We start from the raw sequence: 19,722 nt of genomic DNA, 5'->3' as shown, positions 1-19,722 counted from the left end.
AACAACAGCCCCTTATCTAGCACTGTTTGCTAAAGTCCTCTGGTACCCAAGAGCAGTAAGCACCAAAAGATGTCTCTTTGCTTGCCTGTGTGGCATGTGCACAGGTGAGCAGCAAGGGGCTACAAGGAGATCTCAGTAACAGGGAAGCGGCCCTAGATTGAAATCTTTTTTAAATAATTTCCAGTTAAAAATTAAAAATGTACTTCACTTTTTAGCCATAAAACCTTCTGTGTCGTTTCCAGTACCTATGCAGCTATATGCTCTTTTTTCCTAGCCAAATTTTCAAAACTAGGAGAAAAGAAACCCATATACACAATGATAATGCTTAGAAATCAATATACATACCGACAACAGGCTAAGGTATTTCAGTACCTACCCTTTCCCCTTTAAAAAAAGAAAAAGCTTTTTCTGCGATTACACAATTTTCACAAACAGAAGCTGACCTTTAGGACCACGTTTTGCACAGTTTTTTTCCAGCATGCCTGGAAACACTGGCCCTCCCAATTAGGCAGAGCTGAAGCAGCTGGTGTCCTACCGTAAACATTTTGTAATGGGTTGCCTGTGTGCTTGGTGAGTACTTTTTTCATTTCTCTTTATTCTAGTAGCTGGAAATATGCATCGTATTCACATTTATTCTCCTACAGCGCGGGCTGGCGTTTGTTAAGCTTGTGAGATGCTGCTGCGGGTGTTTCTGTAGTGAGGATCGGCCTCCAGGAGCGACACTTGCTCCGTTTGCTGAATTTCATGTTCTTCACTGTTCTTTGCCATTCTGCCCTTGTGGTTTTAACATTTGATGACCTCGGTACCTTGGAAGGCTGTTTTGCCTCAATAGGCATATGATGAATTGATCTTAATTAGCTTGTGGAAATAATATAAGCCTGAGCATTAAGAATGCTTTGTTGGGGTTTTGACATCTTCTTTTATATGTACGTCTACAAATAAAATCAGGTAGATTAGCAGTCACTAGAAAATCGTTGTTGTGAGTCACTGACTCATGTCTACTGTAGGCTGCCTCTCACTGTCGCTGTTAGTCATGCCCAACTGTGGGCAGGAGTTCACGCGGCAGCGGCTCTGGGGTTAACAGTGTCCCTTTTGCCTGTAGGGACAGGCTTTGCCTCCAGGCTGATCCCCGTAATTCCAGCTGCCCCACTGGAAGAACCGGTTGGCTGCGTCCAGGCTTGAGGTGGAGCGTGAACCAACACCCGGCAGTGGAGCCCACCTGGTTTGTCATCTTCAAGCGCAAACCCCAGCCCGCAGACGGTACTGGGGCACCCATGTGATGGGTGGATGCAGGAATCCGAGCAAACCTCAGTATCATTTATCCCTCTGGCCCCCATTTAAGCGCTAGCAGTTAAAGACAAGGTCAAATCTTTGCTGCACATCTCCCATTTGCCTGCTCCAGGCTTGTCGTTGCAAGCCATCTCCAGGCGCTCCGGAAACTGGAGATGCCTATTCACCTATAAAAAGGCAATAACTAGTAAAAGCTCTCGTGAAGCATGTTGCTCTGCTATTGCACCCAGGCTATCGTCTAACAGGGCTGAGGAGCTGGGGGGTGGCGTCGGAATGAGTGAGATCCCGCTGCCGGAGAGGGGGAAGGTGGGAAGGGGAGAGCTGGATTGCATGAATAAGAAAAAAAGAAGAGATGATATGCAAAGGGCAGCAGTGATGTAAGAACTGAAGAGCGGAGGGCAGAGAGAAGGCCAGGGGAGCGGAGGAAAGGAAAGAGAGCTAAAAGAGGGTGAGGGCTGGGAAGCAGGGGGGGGGGAGGCTAGGTGGGTGCCAGGCTGCTCAGGACACGGGAGGAGAAGGGGAGAAGCTGCTACAGGTAGCGAGGGAAATGGAGTCACACGGGGATGAGTTAACAGATTAAATGAGAAAGTGCAGAAAAAGCAGATGGCAGAATGAAGTCCGGTTACAGGGGGGTGGACAGATGACCGGGCGGACCAGGGGAGCGGGTTTGGGGCAGGGGTGCCGCGCCGGCGGGGGGGCTCTGCCCCGGGGCTTTGGGGGATGCTGCGCTAACACCAGCCCCGGAGGCCCCAAACGGGGGCGGGGGCGGCCGGGGAGGGGGCGGGGGGAGCGGCGCCTCGCGGCGGCGGCCGGAGCGTCCCCGCGGCCGGGGGCGAGGGCGGGCGGCGGCGGCGGCGGCGGCGGGGCCGGGGCGGGCCGGGAGGCGGAGCCGGGCGGCGGCGGCGGCGGCGGGCTGGGGCGGCTCAGTGCGCCCGGCGCCGCTCGCCTCGCCGCGCCTCGCCTCGCCCGGCCGCGGCTCTGCCCGCGCCCGGCCCGGCCCGGCATGGCCGCTCCGCCGCGCCGCCGCCGCTGCCGCGCCGCCGCCGTGCCGCTGCCGCCGGCGCTGCTGGTGCTGGTGCTGGTGCTGGTGCTGGTGCTGCCGGGCGGCGGGCCCGGCGCGGCGGCGTCGCGGGAGCCGGCCGGCCCCTGCCGCGTGAAGACGGTCACCGTGTCCACGCTGCCGGTGCTCCGCGAGAACGACATCAGCTGGAGCGGCGCCCCGCCGCCCGCCGCCGCCGACTCCCGCCTGCTGCTCTTCGTCCGCAACGAGCTGCCCGGGCGCGTCGCCGTGCAGGACGACCTGGACAACACCGAGCTGCCCTTCTTCACCCTCGGTAGGAGGGCGGACCCCGACCCGGCCCGGCCCGGCCCGGCCCGACCCGTCGCGTCCCCCCGGGGCCGGCGCACCTGCCGCCTCCCGCGGGCCCGGCGGCCGCTGCGGGCCCTCGGCGCCGCCCGTGCCGGGGCTCCCGGGCTCCCTCCCGCCCTCCCTCCCTCCGGCGCCGGCCGCCCGCGGCGTCCCGGAGCGCCCGGGCTGCCGCGGCGGGGTCCGGCGGGCCAGCGCGGTCCCGCTGCCGCCCCTGGGTCCCCCCTCCCCGTCACGGGCAGCCTGCTGGTCCCTTCGGGCTTTTTCGCGTCGTCCTTGGCGCACCCCTGTTTGCAGCTGGGGAGGCGGTGGGTTTTTTTTTTTTTTTTTTTAAGCAGGGCCTGCGGGCTGCTGTGCTGCCTTTTAAAAAAATCCCTGCGAGTAAAACGCCTTTTGCTCGGGCTGTGAAGTGATGGGTGCTGCTTCTCGTACTTCAACTTAAACGCTCAGCCCTGGAGGAGCTACGGCTGAGCCTGGCGGAAAAGCAGGGACTGTTTTTCTAGCAGGAGCCTGAATTTATAAATGCTTGGTCTTAAAGCTCCAAGCTCATTCTTGCTTCATGCACAACTCTGGTTTCTGGGTCTGTTGCAGAATGCCTGCAGACTTTCTCCGTATTTCAGCTTTTTTTTTTTGGGGGGGGGGGGCAGGGGAAAATGGGACTAGAAATATTTTTGTTGTCGTACTTTCAGGTTGGTGTCTGGTCTTGTCTTTTTAGATGGGGTGCCCGAGCTGCACGGTGTCACTTTTACCCTATTGTGTGCATTAATCTGCCCTGCTGGACTCGGTAAAAGTGAACTGCTCAGGAATCTGCATGGAAAGCTCGGTGTTTGCTGTGCAGATCACTGAAGGGTTTTTTGTTGATCTCAATATAGCTCCTCCTTATCCACTAGCTTTCTTGCTTTTTGGTAGCTAAAGCTAGGATAATTTGAGTACCTGCTTACCTTCATGCCTGAGATACTGCTTCACACAACCGCGCTGCAGCTTCCAGCGCGTTGCCTTGTGCGTATCTAGCGTGTCAGGATATTTCCCGTGCGTGCCACCTGACGACCCCCTGGGCACAAGCGTGTACCCTTACCCTGTGGAAGTGACAGCTCTTTCACCGGGTGCGATGTGCCACTGTAGGAAAATGACTGGGTTCCCGGGTCCTCTCATTTTGCCCCCTGTGAAGCTTTCTCATCGTGAATGCCTATAATAAATAAGTTGATGGTACTTTTTGAACTGAACCTCTTCAGTTCTGGCTTTGCAGTTTGGCTTCCTTAGACATGGTTGGTCAACCGCAAAAATCCCAAACAAACCAGATACTCTATTTCAAGTAATAAAAGTGAAAATCAAAGATTCGATGCAGTAGGATTGACATTTACCTTATAGTGATTAAAAGTAACGAGAAGTTTCATGGTTCACTGAGTTGAATTTTCAGGTTAGAGTACAGCTTCTTCAGGGACTGGGTGTGAATTGCACACTGGACTAAATATATCATAAGGCGAAGAACTCCTCTGTGTACAGTGTAGGTAGTAGCTCATGTTAAAGGAGAGAAATTCATCTTGATAGATCAGAGAGATGATCTTGTATGGCAAATCCTACTTCTGTGAGTGACTGCTGGTAGAGAGACCATGTCTCGGGCTAAAAAATCCTTTTGCTTGCCTGGGATTTTGATTATTTGCTGAAATATGTACCATGTCTCTTGCCAAACTGTTCTGGTTGCTGTCCCTTCATGGATTAAAGACCCCAACACATACCCTTGTCTTCCCCAAAGCTGCTGATGTCGGGCACGTTGGAAGATAAATGGAAGCTTTGCCCATGGTGGGATGGCTTCATCACATTTCTGAAATTAATCAGCACCTTGCCTTAAGAGAAGGTAAAATGCTTGTCCTTCCCCAAGGTCTAGATCATGAATTGCTGTGGATGCTCTGATATTTCAAATTTGCTGCATTTTTTTCTGTCTCCTGGAGTGGCAACCGAGTCTCAGATACACTTAACTCTTTTCTGGATGGGTGCTTTAGAGGATTTCTGCTGGCTTGTATACTCATTTTTCTAGCGCAGTAAATAATGCGGGAGTTTTCTCTGTCTTCTTTCTTGCTGCTTCCTTTTCCAAGTTCAGCAGTGGTTGGGGACCCTAAAGCTGCTGCTGCCTTGCCTGTGACCCGGCATGAGCTCCTGGAGGTGAAAATAGTGTTACAAGTGGGAGATCAGCAGAGTTGCTGGGAATGACTCACAGGCAGGGATCGCTTTGAACAGTTTGTTCTCCCCACATGAAAATAATTTTCAGTAGCTCTTATCAATAGCTGATTTCTGGTGTTACGTGTATGCTTGTCGCCAGAGCATGGTTAGCAGCTGCCTAGGCCTGAGCTCAGGGGGACATTTAAGAGCTGAAGCGATGAAGGCTTCTGAATGTCTTTGAGTCCAGGCTCTTGTTGCTAGCAAAGATCACTTTCTGGCTTCACGGGGATAGGGTCGCATTAGGAAGATCTTCTAAAGCACTCATCTTGGGCCAGCTACTCTGAACAGCATCCTGGAGTGAATTTTGCAAAAAAGAAGCATTAAAGGGGCACCTCTGAGACCCAGTGCTGATGTTAAGGACTCTGAAGTAAAGTTATTTGGGAAAAATTTTTATTTTTTAAGAGTCCGATTTCTTTGTAGGGGTGGTTAGTGACTGCTGGGCATCACTCCTCATCCCTTGCAGGGAGCACAGGTTTCTTCGAAAAGCACCTACTTCCGAGGCCTGGCTGGCTGTACGTCCTTTCAGGCTCCCTCCACAGGGCGCAAAAGTCTTGCCAAGACAAAAAGCACAGAATAAAACATTGATTTGCTTTGTGGCGATGAGTTTGTTGAAATAAATGATGCAACTCCGGGAGGCAGAGCCTGTAGTCCTGGGCCTGCCCGGCAGCTCCCTGCTTGGTAGGTCTCCCAGTTCTGGTGTGGTTCCTGTGCCCCTTGTCACTCCTTCCTCTGTGATAAAGGAGGGTGAGAGATCTGTAGCTAAAGGTTTGCAGGTGCCATAGAGTTGTCTGCGGCTGTGTGAAACTACCTTTGGCGGGGGGTGCTTAAAGTTAAAATGAGCTAGGGAGACGGTTGCTTTGAGTCAGTGGCTGGTATGAAAGGCATGCAGTGCTCTGCGTTGCTCTTCTTCAAAGGGTTCCTCCTCCTAGGTGGGAAGCAACTCTTTCGAACCCCTGAAAAACTGAGATATTAGGCACTTTTAGTTTTTAGTTTTTTTGCTTTGGGATGAGCCTAAATCTCTTTCAAAACCAGCTGTGAGCCCGGGGACTCTGTGATACTCGCTGCATCCAAGAGTCGCACCTTTGGTTTGGCGGACGCACTGTGAATCCTGAGCTCCCGAGCTCAGGTGAGCGCTGCTGACCTGCCGCCTTTTTAGGCTGGGAAGCGAGAGCTTTGAGAGTTTTATAACTGTCTGCCGGAGAAACCTCTTCTGCTGCAGCTGATGCATAATTGACACTCGGTGATGAAAAAGCGCTGTTGGGAAATTCCCACGCAGCTTGACTCCTTCTGCGTTCTCGGCTCCGCGGCTCGCGTGGCGGAAGGCACACGTGTGGAGGCGAGTCGGTCGCATCCCCGCTAGCGCGCGAGCTGCGAGCGGGCGTGAGCGGAGCGCGGGGAGGGCCTGCGAGCCCGCTAGGGGGTGGTGGGAGTCCGGAGATGCTCCGCCGGCTCCCAGCGCTGCCCGGAGTCCTCTCCGCAATGGGTTTATCCCCTTGAAAGCAGGTGCGGAGGCAAGGAGGGAGCGGTTTCATCATCCCCGAACGGAGTCAGAAAACTTCTGTTCCCTTGATTCATCCTTCCCTGCCTGCAGCTGGGGACCTGCAGCTGAAATGCCGGTCAAAAGCTCTAGCTTGCTCAGTGTCCCCCCTTCAACAGGGTGTCAGAGTGTCTATGTTTCCTAATTTCTTTTTTTTGAGTCTCTTGCATTAAAGTCGAGAAGGATGTTCCTCCCCTTATCCCACAATTACATTACTTCAGAATTGCACAGCAGAGTGGTGGCAGGAAATGACAAATGTAACTTTGCCACCAGTGCATTATGAATAGCTGTGCATCCCCTTTCCTGAAAAAGCATCCTGCCCTTTCCATAACCTTGGATACAACTGATGCTTTGCGGCACTTTTTTTCCTAATTCTTCTAGTGTTACTCTGGCAAACGGTGCAGCCTATCATTGACTTTTTATTCTTGTACAATGAGGTCTCTCAAAGGTATGTATCTTGATTTAGTCAGCAACCATGTGTTCTGTACAATAGCTGCTCCACAAGCAGCATAGCCTGCTTTAAGTGCAATTCAGGGAATGAAGCTGTTAGCTTCTGAGCTAATTTAGATGAGCTCTATGTATGTGTGTGCAGATATATATAGAGAGAGAGAAAGAAAAAGGGAGGCAGGCAAATCTTCAGCGCCGCTCTTACCCGATCGTGGCTTACATAAGAGCAGTTTACTCTACACTTCTCATAAATGGCTTTAATGGATGCTGTTTGACTAGCATCTGCAATGCTACAGGGTCCTTTGTTTCTGTGGTTGTCAGAAAAGGTGCTTGTGCACCTACGTTATCCATTTCTAGCTGTGTCTAGCTGTGAACACTACTATCCCCTGGTTCTTGAAGCTGTACGGCTCTTCCATCTACTTATCTGTTCTGTGCCACTTCTTCTATTTTATATCATAACTTTTCCTGAAGCCATCTGGGAACCTGAACTTTTTTTTCCTCTTTAGGGTAAGAATGCATTAAAATAGGGGAAGACATTTACTTCCCTCCAGATTGTTTGAATTTACTGCTTTTCTTAAAAATACTTGCTTACCGCCCTTGCTTTTGTCAAGACATCAATTTTTGTAAAGCTGAGTGGAGGAGCTGGTGGGTTAGTCTGCGAACACCGGTGTGGCTGGAGCTTTTTGATGCCACTTTTGAGAAGCGCTGTTCTTTGAGGCACTTGCCCTACTTTGTGTTGGCCTGTGAGATCTTGAGCAGGATCGTGTAGGTAGCAAAGGGATAAAGTTCTCGGCGGGAGACTCTAGTTACACTTCAGCTGCCCTAAGCAGGAGGATTCTTCTCTCCAGGCTAGTTTCTAAAAACTGGGTTGTCTCTACATGGTAAAGAGAAGCAGACGACTTAAGTTTGGTTTAAATACCTCCCTTTTCTGTTAACTGTCTCCTGCTAGACTTGAAGAACTTCATTGCGCTTTTGGCGAGAAGCTTGGTTGTTAAGGGTGTCTTTTTTTCTCCTGGGTGTTCCCAACGTCGTCCAGGGGGTAAAGAGTAGCATCTTCCAAGAGAGGAGCAGAGGGAATCAAAACTGAGCAAAAGCACCGGTGAGGAAGCACAGTGAAAATGAGCTGCATGAGCAGGCTTCTCGAGGTGAGGAGCCGGGGGATGTCCTAGGCCTGAGAGCAGGGGCCGCTTCAGGCCCTTCAGCTGTTGTTTGGGCTGCGTGAGCTGGGAGGAGGTCGCCGGGTTGTACAGGCTGCCTTGGGGCAGGAGGTGGGCGCTGGAGCAAAAGAGAGGAGTGACAAATGCCATGATTGCGCTTACCGCTGCAAATGGTGGACTTCCACTTCTGGGCTGCAAACCTTATTTGAGGGGCACAGGGGGATGACGGTGCAACACTCTCGAGCCCCTTGCAAAGGGAGCTGGCCCCCTCGAGAGGGACGGGCTGAGAGGCGTGTGTGACGGGGTGCCTGTGCACGTGGCCGCTTCCCGAGCAAGCTGCCTTGGGGATCGTGTAGCTCTTGGCCTGAAAATCCGCCTGGCCTGGCAGAACATGTGAATGGGCCCTGTGGGAGAAGTTGATGTCTGTTCTCTCTAATTTGTTGCTCCCGTTGTGAACCAAGCAGCTGGCCACGGCAAATGGTGCTGCAGAGCCCAACGGCAGGAGCAGGCAGCGGAGAGGCACGGTTGTCTCAGCCCCGTGCAGGCGAGCAAGCCCCAGGTTTCTGCTCCCGTCTGAAGCCCCGAGCCGAGCCTTGCCGCTTCCCTCCCCTCGGTGCGTGCCCTTGCAAAGGCACCGCCGTGTTGCAGGAGCAGAAGGAGCTCTGGTTCTTGTTTGCGACTTGTTTTAAGTTACCCTCTGCTTCTTTCTTCTTTCCTATAATGGCTTTAATGGATGCTGTTTGAGTAGCTTCTGCAATGCTGCAGGAGGCTTGCAGGGATGGAAAATGGTGGGAAAACTTTTTAAGCTTAATCCTTCTGAGAAATAGAGGTAGCAGTTGTCCTGCAGAGAATCCAGCGGGGAAAAGCCTCTGTTCACATTTTGACCAGCCCCCCCAGCTTTTTGAATTTGCTGTGGAAGAGAAATTTGGGAGGAGGGATGAGAAAAACCTTATGGTAACAATTTTTTATAGTTTTTTATATATATATATTTTTTTTCCTCCCTTGCCCAGAACTATGTGATCACTTGAATCTCCTAGGCCATTGGGTTCTTGTCGTTGGAAGCTGGAGGTGAGAGAGCCTGGGAGGCCTGGCTCGGGCTGCTCCTTGGCCTCGCATCGGTGTGCGGATGCTCTGGGGCAGGTCGGGCTGTAGCAGTGACGGGTCCTGAGCTCCAGGCCGCTGTGGCTGCGGGAAGGACAGGCTCTGTGACACCCAGACAGGCTGGGGCGAGCAAGCAGGGAGGCTTCCAGGCTCTCAGCGCAAGGTTGTTGGTATCTAGTGAAGGTCTCTGCTTTTAACCTGTTGCCATTCTCCGGCCAGCTCTTAGCCAGCCCGGGGGAACCGTCCTGCGAGCGGCGGCTGCTGCTGCCTCAATCTGCCAGCCCGACCTGCTGGGTTAGTTTGCCTCAGCCTTGACTACCCCCAAAGTGGTGTTTGATGTCCTGGGAAACCACAAAATTTGCATTAAAATGGGGCAATCCCTCAGATGACCGCATCACCCTTCCCACCAGACAGGGTCAAACATAGCTTGTCCAGCAAGAGGGACGTGGACTTGCAGGGATTCCTCAGATGCTTTTTGGGGAGAAAATCCTAGTTAAAACTGGAACCTGCAGCTGAATGAAAGGCTGTACTCAGGGAATCGCTGCTTTCCAAGAGTACCCATATTGACCAGCTAGTGGCAACAGAAGATTAACTATGGAGAAAGCAGCCTGTATTCGGCAGCTGAGCTGCCAGGCTGTAGGGAGGTGGGAGCAGCTTGGGCAGGCCGGCAGTTGGGGATCCCCCTGGCTCCCCCGCTTCCTTCCATGCAATGGGAGAGGGCTTTTGGGATATAGGTGTGCCAGAGATCTTTATTTATGCTCTTTATCTGGAGGAAAAAATACCCTTTTCTTTAGTATCAGGTGGGGAACTTGCATTTCCCTCTGTGCACTGGGGGTGGGGAGATGAGTGATGTCTAGGAAACCTGTGCCACTGTGCCCAGACACGTTACCTCCACGGCTTGCTGCCTCTTCCTTCCTAAGCCCTCAAACTGAAGCCAGGCTGTTTGATGGACAAGGCTTTGTGCTGCCTTAGTGATATGGTGCTAATGTGCAGTGTTGGCTGGCTGTGAAATCCAGCTGAGCCCTTGGGCTTTCTTGGTGTTACCTGAGTAACAGGAATTCAGGCTTGGGATCATCTGGGACAGGAAGAGAATAGATTGATGCCACTTGTGGGAAAGATGAGGTATTGATCTTATACTACCTCAGCACATACGTTAACAGTCACAGGTGGCTTGAGAAGCACCTGCTGTCACAGCAAAGGCCAGCAAAATGCCTTGCAGAACGTGGGGGTAGATTGGGGTTAGGAACTGAAGGGAAAAGTGGAGAAAACAGAAATACCTTTCATTGGGGTTGCTGTTCTTATCCGTAACATACTCGGTACAGCCAGGACAGCTCGCAACTCGCCTCTGCAGTTTCCTTCCTCTCATTACAGCCATCTGAAATGGGGAACGATGAGCCTTGCCCAGACTTCCCACACTGTTCCCTAGTACTGCCTCTGTCGCTGCCTGTAGGAATGGTAACGGCAGTGAGCAGACATGATTTTTATATGTAACCAGATTGAGAAGTGGTGCCACTTAAAAGAATTGAATGCTTGTGCTGCTGCTCAGGTCTTGGCTAATTTGGTTAAGGTTTTCAGTGTCCAGACAGTATGGAGACACTTAATGGTATTGAAGAAGCAGAACGGCAAACAGAAGGGACAGAGAGTGATCTTGGCCTCCTGCATCTGCACTGACTGGGCGAAGCTTCCTGGCTTTCTCCTGGGAAGGAGACAGGTAGGAAAAATCGGGATGCAAATGATTTTGGCCCACTGATCCCTTTGGGTGTCTCCCCTGCATGCCATGCAAAAAAGGGGAGCTGGGCTGGCTGAGGCACTTCTTTAGATGCATCCAGAGTGCTTGTCTGGCTGTGGTCCGGGGAGGAAAGAGGAATTCCTGCAGCGGGGGGATGGCAGGAGGAGGCTGGGCTGGCTGCCTGGGAGAAGATGGGGAGATGTGGTTTGGCGCCAGGGTGTCCTCTGCGGACCGAGGAGGCTGATGGGGAGGAAGAAAGTAGTACGCGTTCCCCTCTGTTTCTCATTAGCTGCTCCCTACCAGTCTTGCACCCCTCCTCTCCGTGCTTCCAGCTCTCCTGTCTGTGTGCAAGACGAAGTCTGTGCAAACCATGGCTGGCTTTGAAAGCAGCAGAGAAAGGGGAGAAATTTTCCATTAGCAGTATCAGCAGTAAAAGAGATTTTCCCGGTCACCTGGTAACTGCTGTATTTAGGAAGATTACTGAGCCGGTGGTGTTGCTGGTAGGCACACGCGTGGAGTGATCCTGTTAAGGAGAGGGAGGCAAGGGCCAGCATTGACCCCGTGGAGATGCGGTCCCTGCGGAGCGCCGCTCCGGGATCCCTTTGGACCTGATAACAGGTTAGCTCTGCATCTCTTTGCAGGGAGAGAAAGCGGTGCTGCGCTGGGGAGTGTGCGCGCGCGGGGGAACCTGCCGGGCCCAGCACCTCAGCTGCGCTGTCATCTGCTCCTCTAGTGCACGAGAATAAAACATAAATTGCACAGCCAGCTGCGCTAATGAGCTGCAGTTGGGAGGAGCAGCGCGCGGCGCCGGGGGCTGAAGAGCGCGGCTCCTCGGGGAGCGGGGGCCCAGCGCTCCTTCGGGCCGTGCTGCGGGTGCTGGGGGCGGACGCTTGCCCGTGTTCAGGCCGTGGAGGGAATGCCTGGTTTCGGCGCAGCTCTGACGCCCTGGGAGCCTGCCAGCAGTTATTCTGGTATTTAATACCTTTCTCTTCCTCCAGTGCTGATGAGGTGCCTATAGGGAGGCACTGTCCTTGCTGAGAAGATCCTATGGACTAACCTAGGATGCACATCTGCCCTCCCAAAAGCGGAGCAGCAAAGGAGTAAGATGCAGGTTCAAAGACTCTGCAACTGGGGTCTGGAGACTCTGAGGTTTGCTCCCAGCTCTGCTGCCCTGTCGTGTGACCTCACGGAAGCCATTTGACCACCGTCTCTCCCCCGTCTGTCATTTCGTCTCGTCCCTTTGGGCCACGGGTTTGAAGGCCGGGGTTGTCCTGCTGTTCGCTCGGTGCCTACGCAGCCGAGCCTTGCCTGCAGCTGGTGGTGCTGCAGTGAAGCTGTGGGCAGAGGCGGGAGCCCTGGCACCCATGGGCATCCGCATGAGAGCTCGGCTGTGTGGATGTCTTTGGGGCTCTGGTCCATTTTCTGCTTTTTCCCCTCCTTTATCTCTTTTTCAGGCAGGAGAGCTGCGCAGGAGGGGTGGCCTTACCTGCGGCTGGAGCCCTGCCCTGTGCCCTTCCCTGGGATGTGCTGCAGAAATGGGGGTCCCCGGCTAGTCCTTAGGGCTGCTCTCAAGTGAAGGGCCCATGTTATGGGACCTGGCGTTGTAGCATGTCTGTGTGACTGACCGAGTGCTGCGGCTGTGATGGTGCCTGTCCCAAGGCTGTTCAAAGCCTGCATCCATCCCTTGCTGCTCTTTCTGGTCCCTGGGTTACTGGTGAACCAGGGAGTGGAGAACATCCCTAAAATACAGGATCAAGTGACAGAAAAGAGGAGTTGGCAACAGTGTAGGAAATATTTATTTATTTTTTGCCTCTAACCAACTGTTCAGTAACATCAGCTTCTTGATTCACTGCTCCCATGTCAGCAGCGTGCTGTGACGGCAGACGTGGGGCTCCTGGTGTGGGGTGGCAGGGGCCTGGGGGCGGGGAGGGGACCTGGAGCAGAGCTTGTTCGCTGCAGCCCAGGAGCAGGGATTGCTGCTCGTCTTCGCTGGCCAGAGCTTGCTGGGTCTGCGCTCCGAGGCTGAAATGCCTCTGACAGCTTGCACTCGCCTTGTCCCTGTTGCAGTTGCTGCCTGGGGGTATGACGGGAGCTGGGGTAAAAGCTAATACCAGTAACCTAATTAATTACTCCCATAGCATGCATCCAGTGTGGGCTCTGCCCTCTGCCTCCCCGAGGGCCCGTTTCCCGCTCGGCTGGGCTTCCTGGGGGGAAAGGGGGTTACCCGGCAGCTGCCTGCCAGCCCTTCCCACTCAGTTCTCAGTTACTTAGTGCTCTCTTGCCCAGGCTGCTCTGCGGCCGTTGAAGGAGATGGAAAACCCTCACTCTGGCTTTCTGGATCGGAGCAGTCTGTGTGGCAGGCTCAGCATGGGCTGTGGCCCGAGAGCTTGGAGGGGCAGCTGGGACATCCTGCTATGTCTCTTTTCCTTCTACCTCTATCACATTTCTTTTTCTCCTTTCTACCTCTCTGCTGTATACATTTGAGGTGTTTAAACTCTTTCTTGCTCCCTGTAATGTGCCCAGGGAATTCTTCCCAGGCTTCGAAAGCCGCCTTGTTGGTTCATTTTGCGGTCATGTTCCTTGTTGCTCCATCTCTTATGTCTTGGGGAAACTGGACAGATAGAGGTGACCAGGAGGAGAGTGGTGTTGGGAAGATGATCCAAAAGGCAATTGGTGGATGTATGTTGCTATCCGAACTGAGCAGTCCAGGGTCATTAGGGCTACAAACTCATTTGTAGCATCAGAATTCATTCTAGGCTTCCAAAAGAATAAGAAACCATCTCCTTCCCTCTCTTCTAGGAGTAGACAGGAGTTTGCAAGAGGGACAGCTGAACCAAGGCAGTGCCTTGGGGTTTACCTCTGCGTGCCGGGGCTTGTGCTTGTTCGTGCTCTGGTGTGGCCTGCAATCCCCCAGCCCCAGGGTCGCCTCCCAGATGTGGCAAACATCCTGCATCGATCTTCGTGTAGGATTTTGCGGAAGGAGATCTGCGATTCAGGGTAGAGGCAGCAATCCCGTGACAGCAGAGCCTGTCAGGCCCAAGGCCCGCAGGTGGTTTTGGTGCTCTGCAGTGGATACTTGTGAATGGAGTTTGTCCGGAGGAGAAGAATTCAGTAAATGGCCCTTTTCTGAGCAGTTACGGGCTGGCGGTGGTTATGTAGGTGATCTCCGTGGGCATCTTGGGGTCTCATGGGTGATGCCGGTGCTCGGCACTACTTGATTAAGGTAGATTCCACACAGGGGAACCTCCTGCAGGTGATGGCCTTTGGGGCAGGAGGCTTTGCTGTGGATTCAATTGAAGTGGAGGGACCGTTCAGAGGAGCCGATCACAGCAGTGGCATTCTGGGGACAGGACAGAGAAGTTTGGCAGTGAAACGCGTTAAAGACTGAAGGCACATCCAGCAGCGAGGGCTGTGACGTTGGCCTTACCTGTGCTGGCTAGTCCTCACCAGCCGTTGCTGGAAGGGCGCTTGCTGCTCCGACTACCTTGTTCACATCAGGGGCTCCTGCATTTTTCATCACTTGTGGAGCTGACGGAAGGATATGGGGTGCATTTGTCACCTGAAGAGCCCTGGGCTTCAGCTGAACTTTGTGTTCTAGCAATAAAACCGTGCTAGGAAATGTGTACTGTAACAAAGCCCATGGATATAATACAGCTGTATCATATTGTACCTTTCATCTTGAAGGATTCCCAAGGAGCTTTACAAACTCAGTGTGCTGCAGCCTGCCAGGGTGACTGAATGCTATCAGTAAAGGCTGCGGTCTAATCTCTGCGTAACACGTCCCCCTCCTACTCTGCTTGCACGGGTAACTTTATGAAGCTTGATTTTGGACTAGCGCTGTGCCTGGCGTTTTGTCTGAGCCAGAATTTCTTGGGAGAGAAAGGAAAACGATGTTAGCTGGTTGTTGTGCAAAACTGGGGGGAAAATATCTTTCCTGGGGCAGCAGACATGGGTGGGAATTACTTTTGCAGAGCTTCAATAGCTTTGAATGTTGGCAGAAGCACTCGCAGGGGAATGCCCTCCGTGCAGCCCCAAGAAATTGGGTAATAAAGTTTGAGGGCTTGAGAAATTGCTTCTGGGCGCAAGCGTGGTGGCCGAGTTCAGCTGGTGTGCACGGGGGCGGCTGCTGGGGCGGCCCTTGGGAGGGCGAGCGTAAATGGCTGCTGAAGTACCCGGTGTGCAAAGTCTTTTGTCCCCTTCAGAAGTGACACCGCAGGAGCTGTCGCTGAGCCAGCTATCGGTGGTGCGTCCACACGCTGCAGCCGCCAACGACGGGGGCTGCTGCTGCCCTCCGCCGTCCCCGGCGTGGAGCAAGGGGAGGCACCGCAGCCTCCGCCTCTGTTCAGCCCAGCTCTCGGGTTTTCCTGCCCTCCCAGTTTAGATGGAGTTTGGCAGGCAGCGGTAGGAGTCTGAAGCTGCTGTCGATGGGGTCAGAGCCTAAAAATCAAAATGGAAAGTGGGATAAAGGCTGTTAAATGTAAGCGATCATCGTAGGCATATGCTTGAAAAACCCGAGATGAGCCTGGTTCTATTTTTGTGTGGAGTGGTATGCACTCGGGCTGCTTTGTTTAGCAGTTTCTTTATGGGATGTATTTTCCCATACTGTGTAGCTCCTGAAATGTATGCTATGAGCAAACTGTAAAATTAAAAACTGCCTTAACTTGTTCCCATTAAATGCATCCGGGTGCCCAGAACGTCAGGGAAATGCAGCGCTGGCAGAGCTGAGCTGCTCGCAACGCTGTCTCTGGACAGTTGCACGATGAAGGAGACCGTGTGCCAGCAAGGGGCGTTATTTTGTAATGTTTCTGGGTGTGGAAATTGTTGTGGGTGCCCCTGGGATCGAGCAGGGACCCCTCAAAACCATGATTCTCTCATTCCTAGATTAGTGCTGCAAACGCTTTCATAGTGGCTAGTTTGGGGAAAAGCTTTAAAATACATACACGCACACTATACATATAAATATATACGTATACAAACACACACACACACATATATATATATGTATTTGATCTATTTTTTGTTCCTGCATGGGATAGAGTTGCATGTGCTCTAACTAGAATTTGCTTTCCTTCCTGCTTCCCTCCATGCCCTGGCCTGGGCTTGAAGCTTGACAAGCAGAGCGTGAGGCTGTTTGGCTGCAGCAGTTTTAGCAGGGCTCTTCCTTACTCTGAAGAAGCAGAAGAGGAATTTTCTCGCCTTTGCACATTAGCTTTTTCTTCCTTTTGCTCTTGCGCTGAAGGCTCCAAGCTCTTATGGTTCTTACCTGGGGAGCTCCAGGCGCTACCCTCTGCAGGTCCTTCAGCCTTGCCTGCCTCCCTGGCCCCTGTCCTGGTGGTACCCCCAAATGCCTCTTGAGTTGAGGGACCATTTTTGAGCTTTTTGAGTATGGAGATGAGCTCCGCAGCAGTTGCGCTGCCACAGACCACGGGACGTAGATTACCAGCTTCGTTTATGGTTCCTGGATATTAAGAGCCTTCAAAATTGATTGGATTTCAAAAAGGCAATAGAAGTTTGTGTTCGTTTTTACTGTAGTTCTGGCAGTTACATGCCTTGTTGTATCGGATCAAGAGCCATGTGTTTCTAGCTTTTTTTTTTTCCTCGCACAATCATAAGAATTAGAAATGTGTTTTTAATTAAATAGCTGCAGTGTTGTCTTTTAACACAGTTCAAGAAACTGGAGGTGCTTGAAGACACAAACTCCATTACATTGCTTTACATCTCATCATATCCCAGCTTTTTGGTTTGCAAGACAGACACGCTGCTCCTTGCTGTACTAAGTTTTATTCTGCTTTCGTAGTAGCTTTCTTTGCTGTTTAACTGTCAAACTGTTCTTTAATATACTGCAGCCCAGCGGCGCGTGGGAATAAGGATGAGAGCTGTGATTTGGGCAGGATGCGAGCTCTGAGTTGGAGGTGCAGCGACAGTGTCAGCGTCTCTGTCTCTGGCCACCCTGGGTGCTGGGTGCTCCCGAGCAGCCCAGAGCAGCCGGCTCCACCAGAAACCCTGTGTGCTGGGGGAGGTTTCCTCTGTTGCCTGGACTTGCGTTAAATACTGTGGTAAAATCTTTGCTTCCTTGACTATGGAGGGTTTTGCAGAGCTTTCAATGAGCCACCTCAACACAAAACAGAAAAAAATCCTGGTTGCAACACTCCCACCGATTAAGCTCGCCTGGCAGCCCTGCAGGACAGCCCTGGGTGGGCTCTGCGTTAAGATAAGATAGAGGGTGTGCATGGGGGATGCTGAAGGAAAGTTGGGCCCCTTGAGAAGAGCCTTCCCTCTGCGGTGTGACCTGTCTCCTGTTGCATCTCCCAGCTGTGTTCCCTCCCCAGAACTGTGTTCCCCACTGGTGGGGATCCGTGTTTGGCTGGTCTTATCTCCTTGGCAGGCTTCCCTGCTGGTTTATGGTGTGCAACGAGTCATTTAAAACAAACCTTTTAGTACCTCTTGATCTGCAAGGCCTCTCTTCAGCAGGAATGGTGCAAATTTGTATGTGAAACGCCTGGCGTGCACCTGAAGCAGCTCTGTGGTCAGCACCCCTGGGAATGGTGTCTCAAATTACTTGAAGCCTCTCTCTGCCAGGGAGCAGGTATGGGACAGCAGCTCCCAGCCCCTGTTAACAGGGGGATTGGACTGGGAAGGAAGGTAAAATTTATGTCCTGGCTGTAGTGTATTTATGTCCTGGCAAGGGCATAAAAGGCAAGAATTATTTGTTAATGTGGGGTTATTACAGTTTTTATCGCTGCTTGTTCTGATTGTCTCTCTGTAAAACTTCTCTGAAGGCACCTAGGGGTGACCCAAGAGGTGTTAATGTTCTGCTTGTTTTGCTGGTGTTGGGTGGGGGAAGAACTGGATTCAAGAAAAGCTGTTAGTGGTAGTCCTTGCATCATCTGTGGCAGCTGGAGGGCCCATGAGACCCAGAAGCACAGTGGGCAAGAGAAAAGGTGCTGTGGACAAGGCTGGGGAGCAAGTTACAGCTCTAATTTGACTGATAAAGGCAGTGAAGAGTGTTTTCCCCAGCCTTCTGTGTGGTTGTATTTTTCTAAGTCTATTAAAATATGTGCAGCAGTTAGGGAATTGCTCACAGAGACTTTATTCCTGGCATGAACTGGGTTGAGGGGAAAGAGTGGATCCTGGGAATGGTCTGATGAGGGGAGATCCAGACCCACCTACTTTGGCACCCTGTTGGCTGTGGTGGCCAGCAAAAGGCAAGAAATAGGGCAGGGGTACGTCTAACTTCCCACGGAGGTTTGCTGCTGCTTTCCGGCAGCTGGTAACTTATTTCGTGCCGTCTGGGTTTGTGTGCCTCTGTTTCCTCAGCTGCAAAACTGAATTTCAGGCCGTGAGACACCGTTAGGCCTAAATCATGGCTGCAGGATGCTCTGGGATCCTAATGGCACCGTTTGAAATATAAATCAGTCCAGTGCATGGGCATGCATTTGTAATGGTAAAAGTTGAGGTAACTCTAAGGTTTCCTGTGTGAATGTGAACAGATGGGCCATCTGTGGTGTTGGAGTTCGTTTTAATCCTCTAAGACATGTGAGGAAACTCCTGGCTTGCAGGCCACACGCAGCCTGCCAGAACAGCCCTCGGATGATGGTCTGTTCCCTGCCTCGAACGGCCTCGCCGTTCCTCTCCTGTTGTGATTCGGAGGATATCCGCGCATCATCCAAAACGCAGACAGCACTCCTGTAACGGGGATAGTGTTGTTCCCATCACGGATGCATGTCCTTAAAGTGGTGGGTGATGGCTTAAGGCACTTGGTTGCCCACTGCTGCAGTAAGGCATGTGTGGCTTCAGAGAGTCCCACGCCAGCTCTAAGGGCTCCAGTGTGTCTCCTTCTTGTACCTCCATCGTGTTTGCCTCTCTGGAAAGCTCCTCTGCTTATCAGGATGCTGCATTACACAGCGCTTTGGTTCACCAAGGGGAAAATAGCTTTCCAGACCAAGGCCTTTCCAGTTGGTGCTTAGGGAGATGAATGGTGAATCACGCTTTGCGTAGCCCAGCGGGCCTGGTTAGGCGAACAGGGTCTAAAGCGAATCCCAACGGGAACGGGGCGCTTCAGCTCGTTACGCTGACTGCTCTGTTGTATCTTGGCTGTGGTGAGGGAGAAGGGAGATCTTCCTTTGGGGTCTAATGGACACACTGAGTGCTGACCAGAGGCTCGTGCAGAGGGAGAGCCCTCTCAGCTAATTAGAACTGGATGAAAGAAAAAAAACTTATCTTTAATCAAAGAAGGACTCGTTCCAGTTTGATCACAACTCTTTGGTTGAGTTCTGAGCTTTAAAGTTCAGTGTATGTGTGAACAGTAAGTTTGAAAAGATGTTTTGAAGCAGAAATTGCAGCATTATTATGAAAATGCTGGAGGGGAGTTGCGACGCTCAAAGTATTTTGACACATTTGAAAAAAATATATACATTTTCACTAAAGAGAGCTCTTGACAGAACTTTCCCTGGTCCTAAACAAACATGGCTGTGCCTGAAAACTGATCAACATACTTCAAAGCACTGTGGGTTTTGCCAGTGGTGCCAATGATCCTGTGTCTAGCGTGGTGGAAGTGAGTGGGTCGCAATGCCGTTGGCGTTACTGGTGCACACTGGGCAAGAGGAACTCTGCGTAGCCCTGAATGGAGGGAGCGATAATGGGACCCTTGCCCCTTTGGATGCTTATTTTTTTCCAGAGATTACTTCCATGGCGGCTGATGGATCAGAGGTGCAGCAAACGTGAATGGAAAAAGGCATGAGATGAGGAGTGCTCGGTGGAGCCAGGAGTCTGGGCACATGCAGCCCTGGTGCCCTTCGGCCCCTTCCTTTCCCCTGAGCTGTGCCCTCGTCCACCTATGTGCTCTTCCTGCCACTTCTAACCCTATCAGCATTTGCTT

The 19,722-nt window shown here is 52.3% G+C and overlaps 1 protein-coding gene across 2 annotated transcripts in view; it reads left to right on the top strand.

Annotated features, from left to right (window-relative positions):
* Positions 1–2,243: 2,243 nt before the first annotated feature.
* Positions 2,244–19,722, top strand: part of ASTN2 (astrotactin 2) — a 426,223-nt gene continuing 408,744 nt past the window's right edge. Inside the window, exon 1 of one of the 2 annotated variants that reach the window (XM_064523655.1) lies at positions 2,244–2,624. In XM_064523655.1, the coding sequence (XP_064379725.1) occupies positions 2,294–2,624 (331 nt within the window). In that variant the 5' untranslated portion in view covers positions 2,244–2,293. The remainder of the gene's footprint in view (positions 2,625–19,722) is intronic. The other variant, XM_026113784.2, reaches the window with a different exon arrangement.

Source organism: Dromaius novaehollandiae, chromosome 20 (assembly GCF_036370855.1).
Source record: "Dromaius novaehollandiae isolate bDroNov1 chromosome 20, bDroNov1.hap1, whole genome shotgun sequence".
Classification (NCBI taxonomy): domain Eukaryota; kingdom Metazoa; phylum Chordata; class Aves; order Casuariiformes; family Dromaiidae; genus Dromaius; species Dromaius novaehollandiae.
The sequence above is the reverse complement of the archived record's forward strand: the minus strand, read 5'-3'. Positions and strand labels throughout refer to the sequence as shown.